The sequence below is a fragment of the Triturus cristatus genome, chromosome 1_2 (genome assembly GCF_964204655.1).
Source record: "Triturus cristatus chromosome 1_2, aTriCri1.1, whole genome shotgun sequence".
NCBI classification, from domain to species: Eukaryota; Metazoa; Chordata; class Amphibia; order Caudata; family Salamandridae; genus Triturus; species Triturus cristatus.
Window position 1 is genome coordinate 399,750,017 of NC_140580.1, and position 22,567 is coordinate 399,772,583.

General features: G+C 46.2%; 1 protein-coding gene across 1 annotated transcript in view; it reads right to left on the reverse strand.

Moving 5' to 3' along the window:
* Nucleotides 1-22,567, reverse strand: part of ATAD1 (ATPase family AAA domain containing 1) — a 183,547-nt gene that overhangs the window by 28,197 nt on the left and 132,783 nt on the right. The window contains exon 9 of the mRNA XM_085605575.1: nt 16,119-16,252. Within this exon, the coding sequence (XP_085461701.1) occupies nt 16,119-16,252 (134 nt within the window). The remainder of the gene's footprint in view (nt 1-16,118; nt 16,253-22,567) is intronic.

The window sequence follows — 22,567 nt, forward strand, 5'->3', positions numbered from 1 at the left end:
ACCTTAGGAAGAAATTTAGGATGAGTACGCATAACAACCGTAGCAGCATGAAATACAGTATAAGGTTCTTGACAACATAACGCCTGAAGTTCACTCACCCTGCGGGCCGACGTAATGGCCACTAGGAACGCCGCCTTCCAGGATAGGTGCTGCAACAAAGCCTTGTGAATAGGTTCAAAAGGCTCCCTCGTCAATCTGGACAGCACCACATTCAATTCCCAGGAAGGCGCGGGAAGTCTGACAGGAGGGAACACCTTCTTCAAGCCTTCCAAAAAATCCTTGACCACAGGGATCTGAAAGAAGGAAGTCTGTGAAGGGCATTTCCTGTAAGCAGTGAAAGCAGCGAGATGAACCTTAATGGAGTGGAAATTAAGGCCAGACTGCGCCAAATGTAAAAGATATGGAAGAATGACATCTTCCTTACAGGTCGTCGGGTCAAAGTTCTTGGACGTGCACCAGATGCAGAATCTCTTCCACTTGTAAGCATAGGAAGTCCTAGTGGAAGGGCGTTTAGCCTCCTTCAGTATGTCCATACAATCTTCTGATTGCAATATGGCCATTTGAATCTCTCTCAGGAGCCATGCCGCCAAACTCAAAGACGAGAGGTTGGGATGCACCATCCGCCCCCCGAACTTCGTGAGAAGGTTCGGCCTGCACGGCAGCCGCATGTGAGGAAGGAGAGACCGGTGAAGCAGGTCCGTGAACCACCACTGCCTGGGCCATTCCGGGGCAATGAGGATCATCCGCGCCCCGGACTTGGACAGTTTGATGAGCACCGCCGGAATCAGGGGAATGGGTGGAAAAGCGTACAGAAAGCTGTTCGACCAGTCGATCCATAGCGCATTCCCCAGCGTCCCCCGCTGGTAGTACCTGGATGCGAAGTCTCGGCATTTGCTGTTTTCGGCGGAGGCGAACAGATCTACGCCTGGAGTTCCCCACCTCGCGAAGACCTCTCCTAGTACTTCGTCGTTTATGACCCATTCGTGGTTTTCCTGCAGCAGCCTGCCCAGTGCGTCCGCCTGAACATTCTGCACCCCCGGCAGATGCGTGGCCATAATCATCAGTCCCCGGGCCAGAAGCCAGTGCCAGATCGCCTGCGCCTCCTGCGACAGAGTGCGCGATCTCGACCCCCCCTGCTTGTTGAGGTAATACATCGTGGTTGTATTGTCCGTCTGTATCAGCAGCGAGTTGGTCTGGAAGGACGGATGGAAGGCCTTCAATGCCAAGGAAACGGCTCTGAGTTCAAGGAAATTGATGTGGTACGTAGACTCCAACAGGGACCACTTTCCTTGTATCTGTAAGTCTCCGGAGTGCGCTCCCCAGCCTTGGAGAGACGCATCCGTCACGATACTCGTCGTGGGAATGTCCTTGTGGAAGGGAACCCCCCTGAGGAGATTTTCCGCCGAACCCCACCACCATTTCAGAGACTGAAGAGCATGTAGAGACAGTCGTATCTTGTCGTCTCAAGAACCTGTCCTCTGATCTTCCAAGCACTCCTGCAGTGGTCTCATGTGCAGCCGTGCGTGAGGAGTGAGGAAGATACAGAAGGCCATCGACCCCAGCAGCGAAGACACCTTCCTCACTGTCATCGATGGAGCGGTCATGAGGTCCTGAGCTTTCCGAAGGAGCGATAACCGTCTCTCCTCCAAAGGAGACACGCTTGCTGACAGCGTATCTATGGAGGCCCCCCAAGTACTGTATGCACTGGACCGGAGTCGGGACAGATTTGGACATGTTGACGTGTAACCCCAGCTTGGTCAAGAGAGGGCACGTCCTCCGAAAGTGCGCCTGCGCTTCCGAGAAAGATGAGGCCTTGATCAACCAGTCGTCCAGGTACAGGTAGACAAACATATGTATACAACAGGCTTATTGAAAATTTTTCATTGCCTAGAGGGTGGAGAGGATTCTGGGTCAGAGTAACACCTCCCTATATAATCAATTACACAAATAGTTTTACTCCAACTAACCATCCAGTGGTCGGTATCAAAGCACGTGAATGGAATGATGTGAAGTGTCTAGTGAGGGAGAATATAACATCACCAATAGGTGAGCAAGGAAGCAATTCCTTTTGATTTAGGTACCCTCACACACCCTAGTGGTGTCATGCTTCATCATCGGGTCACCCCGACGCCTAAAAGTCGGGGTGGGCTCAACCACAGTGTTGGGAGCTCTTTGAAGATATTACAGACCAGGGGGACTAAAAATTAAAAAACCTCAGGCAGATCCCCAGTTTCCCTTTATTATTGGGTCTGACTGGGTTGATAAAATAACTAAAAATGGGGTCTTAATAGGAGTATTATGGTCCTAGGACCCTAGTGCCAACATGTTTCAGTCCGAGTGCGGCCGTAAAGGTCCAGGACTTTCTTCAGGGCAAAAGTGGCCTCCCTGGGTAATAGAAAGGAGATTCCCTATTCTATTTTCTGTTGCAAGGGCAGAGTAGCTGCTCCTTGTGTGATCGGCTGATTGATTAATCCGTCATGCGTGGTAATCCATCTGAAAGAAAAAACATGGACAGCAAGACAAACAACATGTATTTGTAGACTTTTCTCATGATTTTTCAAAAGTGATGTGTCCCATAAACGTGCTAAGGACAAAGAACAACACCAACATTTGCGGAGTGATTCTATGACATAGTGGTGTGTTCGAACTTGTACCACTCATTACTGAATCTGTGCACAATTAATTCAAAGTGACAGATATATTGTGCGGTGGCCATTTTGCCCGCATCCTAACTGTTTCTGCATGCCAGTTAGTGAATACTCTCAATGCATCGCACTCTCCAAAATCCCACTCTCACACAACACTAAAACCGTACCAATGTATCAACATAGTAATGTGAACCATGCGTGATTATTAAAATCGTTATTGTACTCGTGCGTTGTTGTCTCACAAGGTACAAACATGCATGCGTTCTTACCCGATCTTCGGATGAGTTCCGCATCTCAGGGGATCGTAGGGCAAAGAGGGGTAGCTCTATAGTCAAACCCTGCCAGTGTGGTTCCCCGAACGTGAAGAGAAAAGGGGGAGGAAAGTTGGAAGTGGCAGTACGAAATTGAGGTGGTCATGGATGTACTGGTTGTCATCTCAAAGGGGATGAAATATGCCCACATCTTCGGTTGAAGAAGGAAATCTCCCTACTTACTTCGTCAAGAGTCCTGCCCCGCCACTCAACCTATTCGGTCCCGATCTCCGGCGTTTTGCGCTGTTGTGTCGTGGGTCGGATAATTTGTACTTCCTCGTTACTAGTGCTTGTACGGGATTGGTTCAAAACTGCCCCGTCAAAGAGGACGATGAACCACACGTGATCCCGATGGTTAAAGGATACATGGGAAGTGTAGTTTTCACGTGCAAAATGCCGCGATAAAGACAAATTTATTATGCTTCAAACAAAAGAGTGAATTCGCTTCATAGGGGAGTCTCAATGCTGACAATGGTTCGAATAATACTAGCTCCAACTCGAGCGGGTCACTGAGATACTGTAGGGAATGTGATGTATACTTCCTTGTTCGTGACGCTTTTGCGAGGATGGCTATGATTGGCCCGTCAACAGTGACGAGAACACGTAATCCCAATGGATGAAGATCCATGGGACTAGCGCTTTTTATCCTCCAATGAGCAACGTAAGGAAAAAACTTTGATAAACACATGAATTCAGATCAAATCCATGTAGATTGGAGGTTTAATATTAGTGCCATATTCAAAATATGTTATGGTCCCATATAGGATGAATTAAAAAGGTCCTGAAGTACCTGTGATGTTTAAAAACCGAATAAATGTCACAGCATTGGGAGCGTGCGTTGTTAACTAGTCTGGTGGTAGTCCAGAGCTGCTTACGGTATATAGTTGTGAAGGGGACATCACACTGAATCTTAACGCCTGTACACAGTGTGCCATATAGAATTTTCTCTATATATATATTTTTTATAAGGTCGGGACTTATGTATTATAGATGTTGGCGCCCCCATTTACAGATGTATGTTACACTCTATAGTGGAGAGTATCGTGCCCAGAATAAAAGATCAAACATTGTTCATTAGGTTTTTATCTGGTGTTATGAAGGAGAATAAACATAAGCCAGATCTTTGAAGTCAAATACTGATGTGTAGTCGACCTTTTTACCTATTCAGTTGGTTCCAGGGTATGACATCGTTCAGGCCTGAACGATGGCATACCCATAAGTCCTACATAAGTCCCGACCTTATAAAAATATATATATAGAGAAAATTCTATACGGCACACTGCGTACAGGCGTTCAGATTCAGTGTGATGTCCCCTTCACAACTATATACCGTAAGCAGCTCTGGACTACCACCAGACTAGTTAACAACGCAAGCTCCCAATGCTGTGACATTTATTCGGTTTTTAAACATCACAGGTACTTCGGGACCTTTTGAATTCATCCTATATGTTCCTCCGCAGGTGCGCCGCTACCACTGCCATGCACTTCGAGAAGGTCCTGGGCGCAGACTTTAGCCCGAATGGCAGTACTGTGTATTGATAATGATTGGCGCCGACTTGGAATCGCAGGAACTTCCTGTGTTTCCGTGCAATGAGCACATGGAAGTACGCATCCTGTAAGTCTATGGCACAGAGCCAGTCTCCCCGTTGCAGCGGAGGGTAAATCTGATGCAAAGATAGCATGCGAAACTTCTCTCTGCGAATCCATTTGTTTGCTTGCCGCAAATCCAGAATGGGCCTGAACTCGTTCTTGTCCTTCTTGCGAACCAGGAAGAACCGAGAGTACGGACCTCTTCCCCTTTGAGACAGAGGTACGTCTTCCACCGCCTTTTTCCGTAACAGGATGTCCGCCTCCGCCTGGAGCTCTCGCAGTTGATACTGCGAGCTTACCGGCGGAATCGCTGGAGGCGGTCTGATGAACTGAAGACTGTATCCATTGCAAACAATATTCAGCACCCACTTGTCCCGAGTAATTTTTCTCCACTCTGCCAGAAAAAATTGAATGCTTCCCCCCCCCACTGGAGTGGGTAACGGTTGCAGGGGAAGTAGATGCTCAGGGCCGAGACCCGGCCGGGCCCTTGGTAGCAGTAGCGGACTGCTGGCCCCCTCTACCCTTCTGGCGTTTCTGGAAGGGTTTCCGGAACTGCTGCTGCTGGTGTTGCTGCTGTCCCGAGGCCTGCCCACGCCCTCTGCCCGCAGACCAGAACCGTCTCTGGAATGGGCGCTTCTTCTTCTCGGGCTTCTCCAACCCGACAGCCATCAGGGTCTCTGCCTCAGTCTTCATGCGGGCCATCTCGTCGTCCGCATGCCTGCCGAAAAGGGTTTCCCCCGAGAAAGGCAGATTGGCCACTCTATGTTGAGCCTCTGGCTTGAGTGAGGTAAGGCGCAGCCACGCGTGATGTCGTTGGTGGACGCCATGACAATACCCATGCGCCGCCAGCAGAGACATCAGCTGCCGCACTGATCACCTGGTTCGATAACAGCATCCCCTCGCGCAAAGTCTCCAAGAAGTCCTCCTTCTTGTCGCGAGGCAGCAGCTCCGCGTACTGCTGGAGAGACTCCCACAGGGCACGGTCGTAACGCCCCAACAGAGCCCTGGCCCTTGCCGCCTTCATGGTGGTAGAAGCCGTCCCACAGACCTTCCTGCCCGCCGAATCTAGCCAGCGGCTCTCCTTGTCGGGCGGAACCGTCGATGAAGGGGTGGTAGCATGCTGCTTCCTCGCCGCCGTCACAATGACCGATTCCGGCTTCGGGTCCATCCTCAAAAAAGTCGGGTCCGAGTCCGGCGCCCGATGCTTCTTCAGGAGCCGTGAGGGGGCGGATTTCGTCACCGCCGGCGTGAGGAACAACTCCATAGCGTGCTCCACCAGTCCCGGCACTAGAGGCAGCAGGGGGCGAGACAGGTGCTTCTTGTGCAGCGTCTCGAATATCACGGACGTCGTAGGTGTCGGTACCGTCACCGTGATTCCCAACTTGGCTGCACCCCTCAGTAGTACCTCCTGGAAGGAGACTAGATCGTCAACCGGCGACACCCTCGTCCCTGGCGAGTCCGACAGCGTCGGCGAGAAGTCCCTGCGGCGTCGCCCCGATGTTGACGACGAACGCCCACGGCTCCGCGATCTCCCTCTCCGCTAGGAGCGGGATCTCCTTGGCTTCGGTCTGTCCGCCGGCCTCGCCAGGCCCGGCGACGGCGGCTTACCCTGGCGCCGCGGCCTAGGAGTTCCCTGCGGCGGCGTCGGATACCTGGGCAACGAGACAGACCGTGGCGGAACCGCGGGTGGGCCCGAAGGCGTGCGAGGCGGAATAGAACGAGGAGGAGGCGGAGGAGATGGCGTAGGGATCCGCGGCGCGGGCTCCCGTGGCAAAGGAGGGCAGGGCAGCGACCCCGGCCTCGTCGGCGTATACACCACGGAGTATACCGAGCCCGGGGACTTCCTGCGCCGACTCGACGTCGATGAATCCATCCTCGACGTCGACCGCCTCCTCGACGTCGACCGCCTCCTCGACGTCGACCGCCTCCTCGACGGCGCGTGCCCGCGGCAGGCCGGCGACGCCAGGTATCCTCTCGACGGCGACCTTCTCCTCTTCGCAAACGGCGGCAGGCGACCTCCCCTCGACGGCGAGCGCCGACGCCGGGCCTGATCTCGACGACGATGACTTGACGGCGAAGTCGACGGCGGCCTGTTCAGCTCCCTCGACGTTGAGCGTCGACGCCGCTTCTCCCCAGAGCCCTGGGGAGACAGTGAACAGACCGTAGTCATCCCCCTCGACGCCGTAGTCGACGCCATCGGAGAATGGGGATGTTTGCCGGTCTTCCTGCCCCTGGGGAGCCCCCCAGAGGCCTCAGCATGGGCAGAATCAGCCCCTCCTGACCCACCTTGTGCCTTCAGCCCTCCAGGACTTGGAGCCTGATCTTCATTCTTTCTCTCAAGGTCCTGGCCGAGAACGAGTGGTAGATTTCACACTCCTCCGGCACATGGGACTGGGGAAGGCAGACGATGCACACCCTGTGTGGGTCTGACTTAGCCTTCTTCCTATCGCACTCTGGGCACTTGTCAAACAAGCCAGGCATGATGGCAACACCAGAAGGAAGGCAACACTAAAAGCACTTGAAAAGTGACAAAATCACCAAATAAAACCCTGAAAAGGGAGAGCTCAATGCTCCAGGGTCCTGCTAGCAGGAGCCGGAAAAAAGAACTGAAAGTAAAAGGGACCTGCTGTGCATTCTGGGATACTGGAAAAGTTCTGGAAAGTTTTCTTAAAGGCACAGTATCCTGTTCTGAGCCACATAATGGCGCCTATGGGGCTGGTCTGTCCATTCCTCCCTCTCTATCATTCCAGAGGCTTTTGCTGGTAGAGGCAGGTTTTTCTCTGTGGAAAAAGATGGGCAGGCAGTGCTGTTTGTGGATGTTGGTGGAATTTTCTAGTCCAAGTACTGGACAGTGTAGCCTGTGGATATAGGCTGCATTATCTGTCTTTGAAATTCTCTCTTAAGTGTAGATGCAGGTCTGCATGGCTTGACAACTTAAGAGATTATTTTTATTGCTCCGGGGTCCCCGCACATGGGCGGGACTATTCACTAGATTATGACTATAACAGAGATCCCCTACTACAGAAGTTTCAATATCTGAGCAGCGCTTGGCTGAGAGCGTCTCCTAATGAATTCAGGAACGTAATGCTGTTGCCTGGGGGGGGCGATATATTAAAACCCCGGAAAAGGAATCATTTATGGCGCAACAAAAGCCCATATTTTCTGCTCCCTTTAGACCATGTAGAGTGAAGGTCTTCCATTGTAGGGAATCTCTGTGTAGGATGGCTACTCCCCCCTCCCCTGCCATCCTCTCTATCTTTCCAACACATGGTGAAGTTAGGGGGCAGGGTGACCGCAATATCCGGATTACAATCCTCCTTTAACCAAGTTTACGTAATACATAAGAAGTCTAAGTAATTGCCCATGATTAGCTCTTTGATGTCTAAGGCGTGTCGGACTAGAGAGCGTGCATTAATTAAACTCCCCCTATTGGACACCTGACAGGTTCCTTTTGCTTCTTCCCTTGTCTGAAAAGGCTCGTTAAAGGGTATGATTACCTGACATTTTCTACACAATCAGGCCTCTGATTTTATTAACATCCATGTAGTGCTCACACTGCTTATTGGTGTTCCACTCCCGCAAGGTAATCGTCTTCAGGGGCAGGAGCAACAGGGGTGCGAAGACACAGAAGACTGGCATACCACTGTGGACAGAACGTGTTCTAAGAAACCCCTTGATAAAAACTTTGCTGCACAATAATCACAAAACTGTGTTCTTGGCTGGGGTGCACACATCGACTCATGGTGTGCACCAGTGGGCAAAGTTGCACAATATGTGTGCGGAGGTCATTCTTCTTGGCATTAGCCTTCCGGATAAATGGTTTAAAGTATGAGAGATCACTTGAAAGTTCAGCCATTTTCAGAGACGCAGAACCTCTTGGCATAGGACCCAAGACCCCCCCCCCCCCATTTTGTTGCAGTACTGCATGGCGGTAGTGTTGTCCATTTAGACCTGAACTGGCTTCTTCATGGATCAGAGTAAGTGTAGAAAGCTCTATATAGTGCACCAAAATGAGGTACACAGTGTAGAGTGTCCTCAGAGAGTTTACAGAGGAAAAATTGTAACATTAAATGCTCTCTTTTGTGATTGAGTGGGTGAGTGGGTAAGCAGTTTAGGCTTATCACAGGGTCGTGCTAAGCATTTGTTGTACCAATTTAGAAAAATAACATTTTTATATAACTTTTGATACCAAGAACTTCGTAAGTAAGTACTTTTTAGAATATCGAATTTTACAGGTAAGTAAAATGTTCACGTAAATGCTTCTTTACACATAATACTTTCCTATGGAAGAAAAAGTCATATACGGTATACCGGCACTTGCAATATGTTTCTGCGGGTCCCCTTCAGGACTTAAGGTGTTAGGGGAGTAAGGACCATAGTACTATCAGTAGTTAGAGTTTCCCTGCCCTAGGGCATGCAGATGCAGAGGTGCTGGTCGTGTTGGTAGCCTTACACGCTACATCAAAGGAGGGGGCGAGGGGAGGGCCACTGAAAAACAGGCTGCAGAGGGGGACTTGGGCAAAGTCCGGGAGCTCCCAACAGGCTGCTTGGTTCACAAGGGTCCTGGGGGTATGGCAGCACAGTCTGTTCTTACTAACCCAGGCTGGGGTGTTTGGGTGCAGAGGAAATAGGTCAGTTGGCTTGGTGCGTCACAGGGCTTGCGGTTGACGGTCTCACTTGGTGAGGGGGCAAAAATCAGGACAGCTGGGCAACTCTGGAAGTGGGTCTCTACGGTGCTGACAACCCATGTAGGTTGCTTGGTCTCCAAGTTGTTGGGGTCTGGATTGGATTCAAACAGGCTTTGGTTGTTGCAAGGGGTCCTGTACCTCTGGTATTGGGGCTGTGCGGCTCCGGTTGGGTCCTGGGGTCTTCTCACTTGGTGGGGAGACGGATCGGACCTCCTGGAGCACGGTGACCTCTTCCTGGTTAGATGCTGCATTGTTATGACTGGGGAGCGGAAGCACTGTAAACCGGACTCTGCCGTTTTGGTGCCTGCAGACTGAAGGAGAGTAGATCCTTTACTCCAAGGGAGATTGCTGGAAATTTGCGAAGGGCTAGCAGTCCACTGGGATACTTGGTAGAGGCTCAGCTGTAGGACGAGTCGGTTTCTTCACGATTGCCGAGACTGGTGCTGGCAGTCAGGGTTTTGTGGCAAAAAGTCCACAGCAAGTCTTCAGCTTTCGAGCCTCTTCTTTAGCATCTTCTTCTGGGTCCATCGAATCCGAGTTCCTGGCATCAAAGGTGCTACCTATATCAATTTAGGGGCATTAAGGGGAGTGCCAGGTGGTAGCCAATGGGCTACTCCCCTTTAGGGTGACTACACCCCCTATATAACCGTGACCCAGAGAACCTAATTTCACCATAAACCAAGATGGAGGAATAATAGTTTTCATGTTCACATCAGGTAGCCCACTGTTAGGGTGGAACTAGCCTGACAGTTAACACACCGCCTGACTAGCTCATTTTCCTGCCTGTTCTGGTGACAAATGGGCCCGAGCAGGTGGTGTCTGGGGAAAGCCTGGGTTGCATATAAAAGACGGGAGAGGCCTATAAAGCCTCCTGCCTGGATGTACTTATTTAGCCATCCTTCTAGGGAGGAGGTGACAATACCTCAGGCCAAAGCAAGGGTTGTTTCTGCCCTCAGAGCATGGGCTCTCACCTGAAGGGGGTCAGAAACCGGTCTGTGGTGGCAGGCTGGTCGACACCAGTCAGCCAGCATACAAAAGGTAAGTAGGTTTTCAGGGGGGCACCTCGAAGGTACCCTCTGGCTGCATGTTTTAATAAATCAAATCACTGGAATCAGTGTATGTTGGTTAATCCAAGATGTTTGATACAAAACAACATCTCTGGTTTCAGTGAAGCCATCATGTAGCTGGGGAACTTGTGATCACCAGTGCCCAATACACATATACTCAAGATGGCTTCCCTGTTCACTGGCAATGTCCAAGAATCAACTCGGACACCAAAGGGGCATATCTGCTCATGCAGAGAAGTACTCACATGTAATATACTACACTCTGCCTATAGGTTGCAAGGCCTGCTGAAGGAGTGATTTGCATACATTGCATGCAGCTTCTGTGGGAATGGTACACAGAAGGTGTGCCTTGTTGTGTCTTCACTTTTGTCGGCACCATGCCACGCATCCTGCAATGGCAGCTTGCATGAATGTGGTGAGTGGTCCCTGAGGGTGGCACCATACATGCTGCAGCCCTTAGGGACCCTCTTTAGTACCTATGCCCTATGCACCTGGGGTACCATTTACTAGAGACTTGCAAGGGTGCTAAAGGTATTGCCAATTGGGGGGAATATTGTACAGTTTTAGGAAAAGAGATCTGGCACTGGGGACCTGGATAGCAGGAACCCAGTGCACTTCTGTCAAAATTGCATCAATTACCATGTAAATAGTGGGGGTGACCATGTCAAAAAGGGGCACTTTTCTACAGTAAGGCTTTCAGAGCCAGAACTGGAAGGCACAAAGTGGGACTACATTGCTTTGATCTCCCCCTCTCAGACAACCAACCCAAAGATATATCTGAAATGCAAACTCGGAAGATTAGCCCATGGCAGACGGAAATTCCACTGCAAGACCCACATGTGCCAAAGTGCACTTGGGTTCAGAGCAATAAACAAGGCTAATAGGCCAAGGAGACTCAGAACCACCTGCGCCGGAACCCAGGAATGAGTAAAAAAAACATTGGGATCATATTCTGAATGTCCTGGACTCCATGGGCAGGGTTGAAAAGGCTTTGAATACCAGTGTTCAGGATGACACCTATAAAGAGGATGTTCTAAGTATTACAGGTAGAATGTAGGCACTTTGATTGCGAACCCCAGAAATGAGAGAGGGGAGTCAGTCATCTGCAGGTGGTCCATCACTTACTGCGAGTACGCCTTCATTAGCAAATTGCTGATGTATGGGAATACATGTATTCTGACCTGACTGCAACCACTACATCACTTGAAGGGGGTGAGGTGAGACAGAAGGATAGAACACCAAATATTTATATCATCTGTATATGCTTCCTGCAAGTCGAAGTATTCCATCCAGTCCACTAGATTCAAGCAGAACGATCCTGGGCTAAAGGTAACATCTTGAACCGGTCCTTCCAAAGTAAGTATTTAGGAGCTAGAGGTTAATAACTGGCCTAAAATAGCTGTCCTTTTTTACCCCCCCCCCCCCACCCCCCCAAAGAAATTGTATGCATAGCATTAAGAGACCTTCTCTATGGCCCCTTTGGTCACTAACGACTAGAATTCTTGTGCAAGAATGGAAGTCTGCTTTGCTGAAGTATGGACTGAAACAGCCTAGGAAGAAAAATCAGATACTGTCCCCTACCATTACTATGGAAGTGTAAATCTAATCAGCTTGACCAAAGCTACAGTAGGTGAAGAGCAAACGAAAATGACTTGCTTTGATGGCATCTATTGACACGCTGCATCCTCTTGAGCCACAAAAAGCAAGGCTTTGTTTGCGGTTGGAAAGCTTATGAGGGCTGCCTTTATTGGTAGGCAAGACCCTGAGAGCATCCCATGAGTTTTCAGTACTGTTGGGAGGAATTCATGGGCCAGTGAAAGGTAACCTAATGAACATGGAATAACCAGAATCTCCGTAAAGTGCTCCAGATCAGAGCTCACCTTTTCCCGAAAACCTTAAACCGTCAAATGGCATATCTATAGGAGATGCCTGCACCTCATGGGTAGAATCCTGTTGCATGCATCCAGGTACGATGCCTAATCAAGAAACTAGTGACAACTGACCAACACAAACAGTCTGACATGTTTTGCTACTCTTGGATTGTCTGGTCTAAGGTGTTCCTGAATAATCAAGGGAGGGCCAGTAAGACCTCACTGGCCATGTCCCAAAGAGCATGAGTTTCCTGACTCCGAAGATAAACATTCAAGCACCTCAGGGACTAGCTGGTGGAAGGAAAGACTCTTCAAGAAAATACTTTCTTCCCAAAGGCATCAATGCATTTGGATTCCCTGTCCAGCAGTGCAGCTGGAATGCTTTGAGGTTGACCTTGCTTGTAGAAGCTTGGACGACCAAATTCTCAGAGGTAGCGTGCTGATTCAAAAAGGACAGACTTCTAGGGGCAGGCGTATGACAACTAGCCACACGTCGACTAATGCGGGGCCCCTAATACAGCTTAGTCCATGTGGTCATTAAGGTGTCTGTCAGGGGCTCACTAATGGGCAGTTAGGACTTTGAATTAGCAGGTCCAGGCTTCTGAATCTCAGTCGACAGGCTTGCTTTAGTCTCAATAGTAGGAAGTTGAGCATTCAACATTTCTGCTGCTCTGTCGACTACTACAGCGAAGGAGGCACTCTTCAGTGGAGTCCAGTTCTGTTTTAGGAGTGATATCTAGGTCTCTAGCATTCTGTATAAGTAGGTAAAGCCAGCATCATTGTAGTTAGTGGGATCAAGTTGTCCTCCTAATCATCATCCAGTGCGTTTTGGAGTCTTGAACAGCAGCAGAATCTGAACCAAACAGAGCTACCTATTTGCGAAAATATCGGTACTGATGAAGATGCTAGTGTTTCTCCAACATAGGGGAGTCTGAGGCTGAGCTGGCTGCCTCGGTAATTGTATGGTAATTTCATAGTGGTACATTGGCAAGGCAAGATTTTAGCAAAAACCAGCATTGGGATAAGATCCCATCTGGGTGCCATTGGAGTCTGGGTAAGCGCTGAGGCTGTTGAAAACAACGAGTCCTCTGGCACAACAGAGGATGCATTGCTGGTGCAGATGGGGCAGAAACGTTAAAGGCCTCCGTTTGCTGTGGGGTTGATGTTTGTCAGGATATCAGGGTGCACCAGAATCAGCCTCTGAATCGGTCCTCTGGATTGCAGACTACGCAAATTCATGCTGGAACAGAAAAAGCAGGATGGGGATAAATCTCGCTTGGGCTTCCTTCACTTCTTGTGGCACATATTGCTGTAGAACTAGATCTCAGACTTACCCGAGGGAGGAAACTTCAAGCAGCACCTGGAGCAAAAGCAGACAAGCACCTTGGAACATGTCCACTGTTTGAAGAGCAACCTACCTCCCCCTTTTTGTTTTCAATGACAGAGCATCGCCTTATGCTCCCTCATAGTCTTAAGGTGTTTCAGAGAGCATTTGTACCACTATTTTGAGTCATGCCCAGACTCGAAGCCCCATAGGCCAGCATTATATGGATCTGTGACTGACATTTGCTTCCTGCAGTCGTGGAATGGGCTGAAGCTTCTAGATTTTCGAGAAACATTTCCCTAGCACACTATCTGAAAATGCAATTTTGGCATCTATGAAAACATACAAAGTTGGGAGTGGAGTTTGGATCTTCATTAATGGCGTGGAAAAGAAGGAACTGAAATCCTAGCGTAGGACTGCACCATCACCTCCAGGTTAGTATGGGGTCGCCACAGAGTTGGATTGTGAAGGAGCAGTTGATTTGAAAGGAAAAAAAAGACATCCCAATTGATGGGATCATGGCGATTGGGGGTATTCACTAGGTAAGTAATCTGAAGCACCAGAAATCCCAGTCACAGCTTACATATGCTAATTAACCGAGTCCTATATACACAAATTGCTATAGAAGGGATGCTGCATTTCCGCAATGTAGAGTTAAAAGCCCCTAAAATTACGGACAGTCAGCTGCCATTCCTAAAGCCGGATAAATTCAATTTCCTATTTTTCCACTGCTTGAGTGACATAAGTTTCTTTTGTGTTCCCGCACTCCAGAGAATACATGGTTAGTACTATGCTGAAAATCAAATCTTCCCTAGGAACATAATGTGAGGTGGAGTCCCTCTTGCCTTAATTTTTCTTCTATTTATACTCAGTGACTGGAATGACCTTTGGAAAGCAATGCATCAATGTCCATTGTGCAGACCCTGAGCCACCTACCAACAGGTTTCATCATCCCACTTGCTCATACTGCAGCTGCAGTCAGACCTTTGCTCTTGCTTGATGACATTGTGATTTTTTTTCTTTTTTTCATAATCAAAAGAAACTATTTTATTGCCCGCAGGTGGGTCTGACCACAAACTTTTAACCCAAGCTCTTACATACATTTTAGGCCACCACAAGCAAGTTCAGAAGACCAGGTTCTCTAGGCTCATTTCTCCCTGTGCTTTTTGGGGATAGCGGTCCAGCCTCACATTTCGATTGTTGGCCTTGCTCACATTTCTGCTTCTAGGTTTTAGACCCTTTTGGACTGTAAGTCTTCAGGTTGTTGAACTGATCGTTTACACAGACCCGCTGTCAATCTTTTGCAGCAATACAAGTAGGGTACATTTAGAGGGTGACAGTCGAGATGATTAATTTAAATCATCTGCCTAAGAGCAGGGAAACGGAGCTTCACCCTTTTTCTTACATGAGGGGCCCATTCCGGAGTCTCGAGGCAAAAGTCTTCTCAAGCAGAAGGCAGCATGATTCTCTAGCAGCTCAGCACATTTCATGAAGTTGATTGGTCTGCTCCCACAAACGTCGCCTAAAATGGCCCACTTCATACTGAGTCAACCTTCAGTGGCTCATTCACTGGTAGCTGCTGTCTGAAGCCAGGCACCCTTTCCCACTTATTTCAAGAAACTTGCAGGCCCTCACTGTGTGCTTGTCATTTGTGCTGTACAAACACATTTATCCACCAGTCAGAGCAAGATTCAGGTGCCTGTGGCTCGAACAATTCCTGTTTTTGTGAAATAGCTGCTTTCTATTGTTGTACAATTGTGCTAGGGGACTTTCAGCAAACTTGCTTCATTGTACTTAAAAATATTAAGTGTGACGTTCTGGTGGGTAGCCTGGGCAAAGTAAATCTCTACATTGTTTCAAAAGGAGATACATACCCTAGAACTGTGCAAACATTGTGCATAGTGCAAGAAAAAACAGAACCAAGAAATTACTGATTCTTACATCGGTCAAGGGATCTTCTATTATAAATACTGAAGACATTTTACTCTGCCCTAATAAAGTAAAGCTTCTGAAAAAAGAACGGGTACTAACATGAGAGCGCCTTATGGCTAACAATGGGTATGTACCGGTACAACCTTGTGGGTCTTTAATTTACTGATTTCTTGACATATTTAAAAAAGTGGTAAGGGCAACTTAATTAAGGTGTCTCAGAGTTTGACAGTCCATGTTGCCCACTGACAAATGACAGATTGTCATGGCAAAACTAAAACCAAAAAACTTGAAAGAACTTAAGATGGCAGATGGCCACCTTTTGACGTGCTGCATAACTCATGGTGAAAAAGTGGATAAAACAGTCTGGCAGTCTCCAGTGGCCAAGTTCTGTAGATCTTTCAGCATGTCCTTTTTTCATATCACAGTGGCTCAAGCGCACTAGGGTATTGAGTATATCAACCACTGTTACACTCTACCATTTGTATGTGTATGCAGTGCAGATATTGTGCTCTCATTTACTAATTTCAAAGCACTTTGTAAGCGACAGATACAGCACACAGAAGAGTAGTAATGTGACATTGTGCACTAACATGTAGTTACTAATGGATCAGACTACAGCCTGTCCTCTTGAATTTGCAGTTTCACTTCTAGAGCAGCATTTTTAAAGCAAAATTTCAGAGTACTGACCCATCTTCTGTTGCAGAGTTCACATATTCCCTGACACAGAGGAGTGCAGCATCACGGCACATTTCTTTCAAGTCACTTCCAGAAAACCCGTCTGTTTCTTTTGCAACTTGCTGCATGTCCAAATGTCGATCCACCTGTTGATTGAAATTTATATGCGTTAGGTCTCTGAAAAAATGCCTCTTTATGTCTAACACTTCAAGATAACCAAGTAAAAGCCAGACAATTAGTTAATATGTCAAAACAATGCTCTAGTTTATATTTACAATAGTTAATTTTAATTCTGTTAGTCACATAAACATAAGCCTGGTTTTGATAAACCTTCCATGATTAATCCCGAAAGAGAAGTGAACTTAACTGCTATACTTTAGCACTTGCTAGCTTGCAAGGCTTTTACTGGTTGTTCTGCTTCCATTGTAGGACATGCTTACGTTTTGGATTAATATACCTTCTGGCTCATGCAGCGTTCCACAATAAATGGTGAGCAGGTTTACATAGTGATCTACACTAGAAACTGTGGAAATTACTACAAACAACATGTTATCTGTTAAACAAGCTCTCCAACGCGGTTATCTTTCATAGGGGCCCATACTTAGAACATCGGTCACTGTTTGGGCTGAGGGAAAGGAAGACTTGGGGAATTCCAGAATAAGTCTTTTGTCGCAATCATCTCACTAGTCACAACTTTCTAGAGTTAGTAATAATCAAATACTTTCTTTTGGGACTCTCAAAAGAATGAAAAAGACAACAACAACAACAACAACAACAACAAAAAAAAAAAAAAAAGAGACCGATAGATTCTTAAAAACATACTTTTGAAACATCTACCACACATAATTGTATCCCTACACACACATTATGGCACGCTCTGATCCAAAATGCTGCAGCAAGGCTTCTTCTCTGCCTTCACCCAAGAAAACACTCTACTACAGTTCTGCAATCAGTCCACTGGCTACCTATAGCTACAAGGGCAATGTTCAAGGCACTCTGGATTGTCCACAGAGCCTGCTAAGCCTACAAGTCAAATGTAACCAATACAACCCAAAAAGACCACTGCGCTCTAGCCTTGCACCACTTAAACAACCTTACCATAATAAATCCATAGGAAGCCCTGCTTTCTCAGTACAAGCCGCCAAGCTCTGGAATTCACTACCAGCCAACATTAGAAGCATCCAGGAGCATATACACTTCGAAAGACAGTTGAAAGCATGGATATTTCCTGGATAATCATGCCACTCACAACCCGGTAACAGAGCCCAGAAAACAGCTGCACCCTCAAGTGCAATCCTCTCCTTACAACCCACAAATTGCAAACAACTCAGCAAACTGCTTTTGAATGCAGGTAAGCTAAGAAGGGCTGACCCATGGTTCGCCGTGTCATTATATAGTTATGTACTCACATACGTAACTGTTACAGCCCACAATAATACTATAACCATAAGATGAAGCAGTCAGCAACAAATTATAACTTATATCTCTTAAATTCACACAAGACATATCTACTATGAGGGTTGTCCATCAGCAGCACTGTGCCACCACAAAAAAACAGACCACTAAATTAACAGACACGGAATAAGTGAAGAGACCGGTCCTACATCGCTAGACAATTTGGAGCACTTGAATAGTCTACCACTGCTGGTCCCAAAAATCTATACAATGTGACCACTTCTTTACATCTCAAAATGACACTCTGGGATGGGATTATGATAAAAATGCCCATCCCAACAGATCTTTCCACCCATACCAAATAGGACCACAGCCATATACAAAATCTCAGCTTGGATAACCCAGTGCAGTAACCAGCTAAGTAGACTATATCATATGAAATACCATAAAGAGACTTGCAGAGCTATTTAAAGACACCACCATACTGAAAACCAAAAAACTGCAGGTCTCTCACACTTCATCATTCAATACGCTACGTCCCATAACACGATAACCGCACCTCGGTGGTCACCACGCACGGCATTAAAACACTTTCCACACTGGATCAAAACAAAAACGATATCCTTCCAACCACACACCCTACATGGTGTAGTGTGCTACCCATGTAGGCAAGCGCTTCGGGGCCCCACATAGTATGTGTTAAATAAATCCTGCAATACAATAAAACTAAAACCACATATTCTTAAATATACAAAGCCTAATGACAGAATAATACATCAAACACAGATAAAACAAAGTGGATTTAGTAGTCTGAAAGAGGTCAACATTTATCTATGATGCTATTTTTGTATGCAAGAGTGTTTTTCAGTCTATGTTTTTACAAACAAACACTGCATTTCTGCAATTTCACCTTCATTTGGTACTTGAAGGTCACCTGGAAATACAGGTATCCTTTTCGTGTCCAAGACAGATTTGTTTCGATTTAAGAAGCCGGAATGCACATTTGGTCCATCCTTTATTGTGCTATTAAAGGCATGAGAGCCAAAAAGATTGACATCTGTGTCTGCACAGATACTGTGGGCATACATTGCTATGTTTATCACAGGGGTTTCACCCTGCTGCAGGAAAACAATCTTAGTAAAGCCTTCATAATGCAAGATCATATCATGGCTGCTGTCACATTCTTAGACTAGAATTGTTTGGGAGAATTAATGGCCCTAATTGATTCATTTTGTGAGCTATCACGCAAATGAGTGATCAAAGCCTTTAAATTCCATGGGTTTTGAGGGATGGAAACGTTACTAGTAATCTTTGTTCTACTTTATGGGCATTAATACTTTTCTTGTATATTCGGGCAGTAGGCATGCAGATCACAAGATGTATAAGCAGACACCAGTATCTTATATATTGTATGCAGTGTAAAGGCACTTGTCAAGGAGAAGGTAAGATAAATGCATGAAATTGATTGTTTAACCGCCCTACTTTAATCAAACAGTTTATGGCATCATACATCTGGTCCATAATATTCTTTTGTAGGACTTAGTTGGTTATCAGGTCAGTCTGAGCAGTGTACATGCACACATGCAGGGTTACAACAACAGTTTTTATGGAGAAGTTGCTAGAAAATGTAAGAACTTGGATGTTTGTCTCTCTTTTTTTTTATCTTGCAATTCTCCGAAACTTTGTAGAGCTAGTGTGCTTTGCTTTCTTTAATCATATTTATAGGATTATGTAAAATGTAATACGCTAATTGTTTTAATACATTTTTCTTGTACAGCATTTCATTTCAATTTATTAGATACTGCAGTAAGGATTATGTTACAACACTGTAAGCTTCTGTTCTTGGCATGTAAAGCTGTAGATTCACATGCTTTACATACTCCTGCCAGCTAGTGTTGGGTCCGGATGTTTGCAAGTTGTTTTTCTTCGAAGAAGTCTTTTCTAGTCATGAGGTAAGGGGACTCCTCCTTTGGGCGATAGTGCACATGGGCATCGATTGTTTTCCCACAAGAGGGTGAGAATGGAGTAAGTAAGTGCAGTATAGAGATGTCCGTGGTTTAGAATGTGAATAATAAGAACTGCAACAGCCATTTGTGTCCCAGGAGGAGGGAGGGCGCATGTGAATCTACATGCCAAGAACAGATGCTTACAGGGTAAGTAACTATCTGTTCGAGTCATGTGTGCTGTAGATACACATGCTTTGCATAGACTGTATAGCAGTACCCTCCAAAAGCTGTGGCTAACCAGTGGGTGTTGCAGTCGTCTGAAAGAGTGTTTTTAAACACTGCCTGTCCGACATTACGCCTGTTGACGTACTAACACATCTACACAATAATGTTTTGTAAATGTGCGTGGTGTAGACGATGAATCTGCCTTACATATGTCAGCTGTGGGAATGTTACCGAAAAAGGCCATAGAAGCTCCCATTTTGCAAGTAGAATGTGCTCTAGAAGGTACTGTTAAAGTTCTTTTAGCTTTAATATAGCAAGTTGGAATGCATTTGACAATCCATCTCGAAATGCCGGACTTTCAGATGGGCTTCCCTTTACGAGGTGGTGCAAAAGCAACAGAAAGTTGTTTTGCGAAAATCTTTTGTCCTATCAATACAGTACAATAATGCTCTTTTGACATCAAGTGTGTGTAGAGCTCTCTCTACTACGGAATCAGGTTGAGAAAAGAATACAGGTAACTCAACTGATTGGTTGATGTGGAAAGCAGACACAACCTTTGGAAGAAATTTTGAATTTCTACAAAGAACAATCCTATCTTTATGCAGTTGAAAGAAGGGTTCTTCTAAGGTTAATGCATGTAACTCACTAACTCGTCTTAGTGAAGTAATGGCTATTAAGAAGGCATCTTTCCATGAAAGAAATTGTAGTGAACAATTGAATAATGATTCAAACGGAACGCCCATAAGTCTAGTAAGAACATTGTTAAGGTTCCAGACAGGTGCAGGTGGTACTCTGGGTGGTATTATTCTTTTAAGGCCTTACATAAAAGCTTTGATCACAGGTACTTAAAATAAAGATAAATGTTGCCGGTTCTGAAGATATGCAGCTACTGCTGCAAGGTGCAGTTGAATAGATATGTAGGCTAAACCGGAGCGTTGTAGATGCAAAAGATAACAAATAATGTTTTGCATAGATGCATCTAGCGAATCAATTGAATTATTATTACAATATATGACAAATCTTTTCCACTTTGCTGCACAACATGCTCTAGTGGTAGGTCTTCTTGCTTCTTTAAGAATTGTGATACAGACTGGTGGTAGGTTTAGATAACCAAACTCTATGACTTCAGGAGCCAAACTGAACTCTATGACTTCAGGAGCCAAACTGCAAGGTTGAGGTCTTCGGGATTTGGATGTCCGATTTCTCCACGGTTCTGTGCGAGAAAATGTGATGTTATGTAAAGCTTCTGATGGGAAACCACTGACAGTTCCAACAGTGTGATGAACCATGGTTGACGAGCCCATGTGGAAGCTACGAGAACCAGTGTGAGAGATGTCTGCCCAAGTTTCCGAGCTAGAAATGGAAGTAGAGGAGGGGGCGGAAAAGTGTAACCAAATATCCCTGACCAATTCATCCATAGGGCGTTGCCTTTGGATAGAGGGGGTGGGAACCTGGAGACGAAGTCTGGGCATTTTGAGTTCTGTGCTGTGGCAAAGAGGTCTATTTGTGGAAATCCCTATTTTTTAAGGTACATTAGGAAAACTTGCAGGCTAAGTTCCCATTTGTGTATTTGTTTCTTTCTGCTGAGACGATCGGCAAAAATGGTGTCTGTAAGGTGCTCTGCTAGTACATGGATTTTGTGATGAATTGCCCAACGCCAAATGGTCTGAGAGAGGCGTGACAGTTGTAGAGAGTGTGTGACCCCCTGTTTTTGTATAAAGTACATTGTTGTCATATTGTCCGTTCGGATTAAGACAAGTTTCTTTAGCAGGTGAGGTAGAAAATCTTTCAACGCTAGATGAACTGCTTGCAGCTCTAGGTAGTTGATGTGATAGTTCTCTTGTTTGCAGTTCCAAAGACCCTGAACAGTCAACTGTCTTAAGTGTGCCTCCACCCTGTGAGAGATGCGTCTGTTAGCACGACTTGTGTAATACGGTCAATAAACGGCCACCCTTTTGATAAATTGTGTGTTTCACCACTGCAGAGCGATGAGTGTGGCTGTCTATCAACACTAGAACTGTCAGCTGACCCTGTGCTTGATTCCACTGACGTGCTAAGAATTCTTCTAGAGGCCGCATGTTTAGTCTTGCATGAGGTACTATCGAGATGCATGAGGCCATCATCCCTAGTAACAGCATGAATGTTCTGGCTGAGAGATGCTGGTTGACTTGAAACAGTTGGAACAGTGTTTGTAAATTCTGAATACTGGCTGCATTGGGATATGCTAGAGCCATGTGAATGTTTAGAATGGCTCAGAGATATGGTTGTGTCTGATTGGGTTGAAGATGGGATTTTTGTATATTGACTATGAATCCCAACTGATGTAGAAGATTTAAGGTAATCTGAGTGTAATGCACACATTGGAGATGTAAATTGGCTTTTATAAGCCAATCGTCTAAGTATGGGAAGACGTATATTTGTTGTCTTCTAAGATGTGTCGCTACTACTGCTAGGCACTTGGTGAACACTCTGGGTGCAGTTGTTACTTTAAACAGAAGCACTTTGAACTGATAATGATTTTTCCCCATCACAAATCTATAGTATTTGTGATGTACTGGGTGAATGGGTATATGAAAGTATGCATACTTTAGCATTGACATAAAGTCGCCTTGTTGCAAAAGTGGAAGTACTTGTTGCAAAGTGACCATGTGGAAGAGTTCTGACAATATGTATACGTTGAGCGGTCTGAGATCCAATATTGGTCTTAACCAATCGTCTTTTTGGGGAACTAGGAAGTATAGTGAATATACTCCTGTTCCTTGTTGTTGTAATGGGACGAGTTCTATAGCTCTTTTTGTTCGAAGAGCTTGTACTTCCTATTTGAGCAGATGTTTTTGTTCTAAAGACAGTTTGTAAATACGAGGGAGGAGGTTGGGAGGGTTGCTTGTGAGTTCA